We start from the raw sequence: 3032 nt of genomic DNA, 5'->3' as shown, positions 1-3032 counted from the left end.
TTAGAATTTCATTATTCATTTCAGACTGCAAAAATGACTAATTAGTCATGAACAGGGAACGGATTTTATGGAAATTGCCTTTTTTCTGCTAACGAGATAGAGCATATGCGATTAAGAATATCCTTTAGCTTTCCCTGATTCCATATATACACATCTGATGTTGCCTTTTTTTGCATTTTTTAAGATATTTGCCTTTTTTTTGCCTTTTTTTGCCTTTTCTACCTTTAAAAAAGTGATTATAGCATTTACAATTTTTTTTTAAGATTAAAAAATATACACATTGCCCATGCGGCTTATAGAAGCGCAGAGACCTCTTGCCAAATTGGTGTTGGAAAAATTCAATGCCGTTTTCTCAGCTAACGAAGGCTTGGAGACAATAAGGGGTGTAGATAAAATTATAAAGGGCGAGGAAAACGCCCTTATTCCTGAGAATATGAACGTTTCAAACGCTCCATGTTTAAATTGGGCGCCGCTTGTATCAACTTACGTCGAGCACACATTTAGTACATTCAAGGCTTTTCTTCGCGAAAATCGAATGAAAATGCTGCCAGAAAACTTCAAAATGCATCTTGTGGTTCAATGTTACTACAACTATACAGATTAAAGTTTTATGAGTTAGAAACTCGAATGGATAAAATAGTCAAAGATTCAAAGTACAAATTTTTCATATAATGAAACTAGTTCATAGTTTTTCTCTTTCTACTTGTAATATAAACATTTCTAAAATAAATGTATTTTTTGATTGATCTTCGTATTTTCTGTCTTTTTTTAGTGCCTTTTCCTGCCTTTTCCGCTATTTCGTTCTGCCTTTTTTTGCCTTTTTTGCAACACCTAGTGCCTTTTCCTGCCTTTTCACTATTTTATTTTGCCTTTTCCAGCCTATTTCGTTATTTTATTTTGCCTTTTTTATAGGTTTTTAGGTCCTAAAAATCCGTTCCCTGGTCATGAATAAGAGAAAATACTAATGACTCCAACTTTGCAGTCTTTAGTCAAACATCTGGTTGTTTTGCTGCAGTTAAAAAGTGTTAGTCAGTGAATGTGACTGCAACGATTTAAAGTCACGACGACTGCATTCTTTAACACCTCTACTAAGTAGGTACACATGTGCGTGCATATCTATGTTTGTATGTATAGTTTTTTTAATGCTCAATAATTTCTTACAAAATTTCAACATGTTATACATGAAAGAAAGACCATACAAGTTTCATACTTTGTAAAAAATTTGAAAATTTCAACAAAGCTTTATGAAAATTTTAAATTTTTTAATCGGATTTATGGAGCAGTGCTTGGTGTTTTTATAGCACATTACACTTCAGTATAATTATAATAAACTAGCCAATGCCCGCTTGCTTCGCGGCGCCAAATAAGATCTTTGCGTTGGCCAATACAAAAATAGCGTTTAAAAGCAAAAGCAGTTTAAATTGAAACAACTAAAGAGCAGAATCCTCCTCACACATAGGCCAAGAATAGTAGTGCTGTTATACCATATGGAATAATAATCCCTTTCGATGTCATGAGTTTTACCGATGGTCTTATTTCCACCTGTAAGATCTCTGCCAAGCGTGCGTAATATTCTTCTATGGTCTTGCAACTTCAACATTGGTCCGTAAACAATGTAAGCCCATAAAAGTCCTTATAAGGAAACTAAGGAGCAGAGATAAGCGTTTTCAGTTATAGGAGGGCCAAGAATCCTCGCCCCCCACAGGATGAAAAGTTTTCCCGTACACTGACTAAATGAGTCGTATGATCTCTTAAATATCGTTCAAATGAAGCCAATGATATACCTACCGTGTTCCTTTTTTTACGGATGTGGTCGAATCTTTCCTTGTCAATTTAACAATTTGCCTTAATATTTATGAACTGGTTTCTTTGAGTCTTACTGCTGTACTAACGGCCGCCCCGAGCAATTTCGTCAATCGGAGGTAGGTGCAAGGTCGCATTTAGGGTGTATGGGGGCGTCAGGTAAAGGTGCGCTTACACAATGTTGCAGTCTTTACATGCATACTTAAATGAATCCTCCATTTAGCCGCTACAGCGCAATCCATTAGTAGCCTCTGGAAAACTACTGCTTGTCATGAAATCAATACGTATTATGAATTTAAATCAGATTTTATACAATATAGCGAGCTCGTTTTTAGGAAACGAATTTTTCATCATACAGGTAGCTCACTTTGCGAATTTGAACGAAATCGGTTTATAAATACGACTTTTATAAATAATTTGACTCGAGCGCCACCTAGCGGGCCTATTTTTGGTAAACGTATTTTCCATCATGCTGGTAGCTTACATTTTGGATATAAAAGAAATCGGTTCATAAATACGATTTTTATAAATAACTCGACTCCAGCGTCACCTAGCGGGTCTATTTTTCGCATACGTATTTCTCATAATGGAGATAGCAAACGTTTTAAGTTTGAAGGAAATCGGTTAATAAATACGACTTTTATAAATAGCTCGACCCCAGCGCCACCTAGCGAGTTTTCTGCTAGCCTATAATAGGACCATATATTCAAGGTATAACCTCTGAAAATTTGACTGACTATTCAGTAGTTTTTGAGTTAACTCCGAACAACGAAAACGGCTATTAATTTATACAGGGTGTCCCAGAAGTAACGTGCCAAACTTTAGGGGAAGGTAGGTGGGGGGGGGGATGAGCTCACTGATAAACAAAAAATTTTCAGGTAAAAGTGTCACCGGTTTTGAAATATTTACATTTTTTTCGAATTTAAATAAAATCGTGCCTTTTCATGTGTTTTCTTTAACTGCAACTACAAACCGGGCAATACTTAGTAAATTTTTTATGTAAAATACTTCCAGATAGTTGCCTCTCCATACTCAAATGCAATGTAGTTAAAATAAATTAAGGAACCATCATAAAATTAGGACTATTTCTGGATTTTTAACTTTTTGATATTTTCTTCCCCAAATTTGACTATCTCGGGTGAAAAAAATGTACTGAGCTATAACTTTACATTACATAAAAAAATTGCTCATTTAATAAAGATTTCAGAAAGGTGCCACACTTACTGTTT

General features: G+C 35.1%; 1 protein-coding gene across 1 annotated transcript in view; it reads right to left on the bottom strand.

Annotated features, from left to right (window-relative positions):
* Positions 1 to 1978: 1978 nt before the first annotated feature.
* LOC108359118 (uncharacterized) overlaps positions 1979 to 3032 on the bottom strand; it is a gene marked incomplete at its 3' end in the record, with an annotated part of 92787 nt that continues 91733 nt past the window's right edge. Inside the window, exon 5 of the mRNA XM_017610797.1 lies at positions 1979 to 2054. Within this exon, the coding sequence (XP_017466286.1) occupies positions 1979 to 2054 (76 nt within the window). The remainder of the gene's footprint in view (positions 2055 to 3032) is intronic.

The sequence above is a fragment of the Rhagoletis zephyria genome, unplaced genomic scaffold (assembly GCF_001687245.7).
Source record: "Rhagoletis zephyria isolate East Lansing unplaced genomic scaffold, Rhagoletis_zephyria_1.1 Rzeph_scaffold_00341, whole genome shotgun sequence".
Lineage (NCBI taxonomy): Eukaryota > Metazoa > Arthropoda > Insecta > Diptera > Tephritidae > Rhagoletis > Rhagoletis zephyria.
This window is presented reverse-complemented; position numbering and strand designations above follow the sequence as displayed.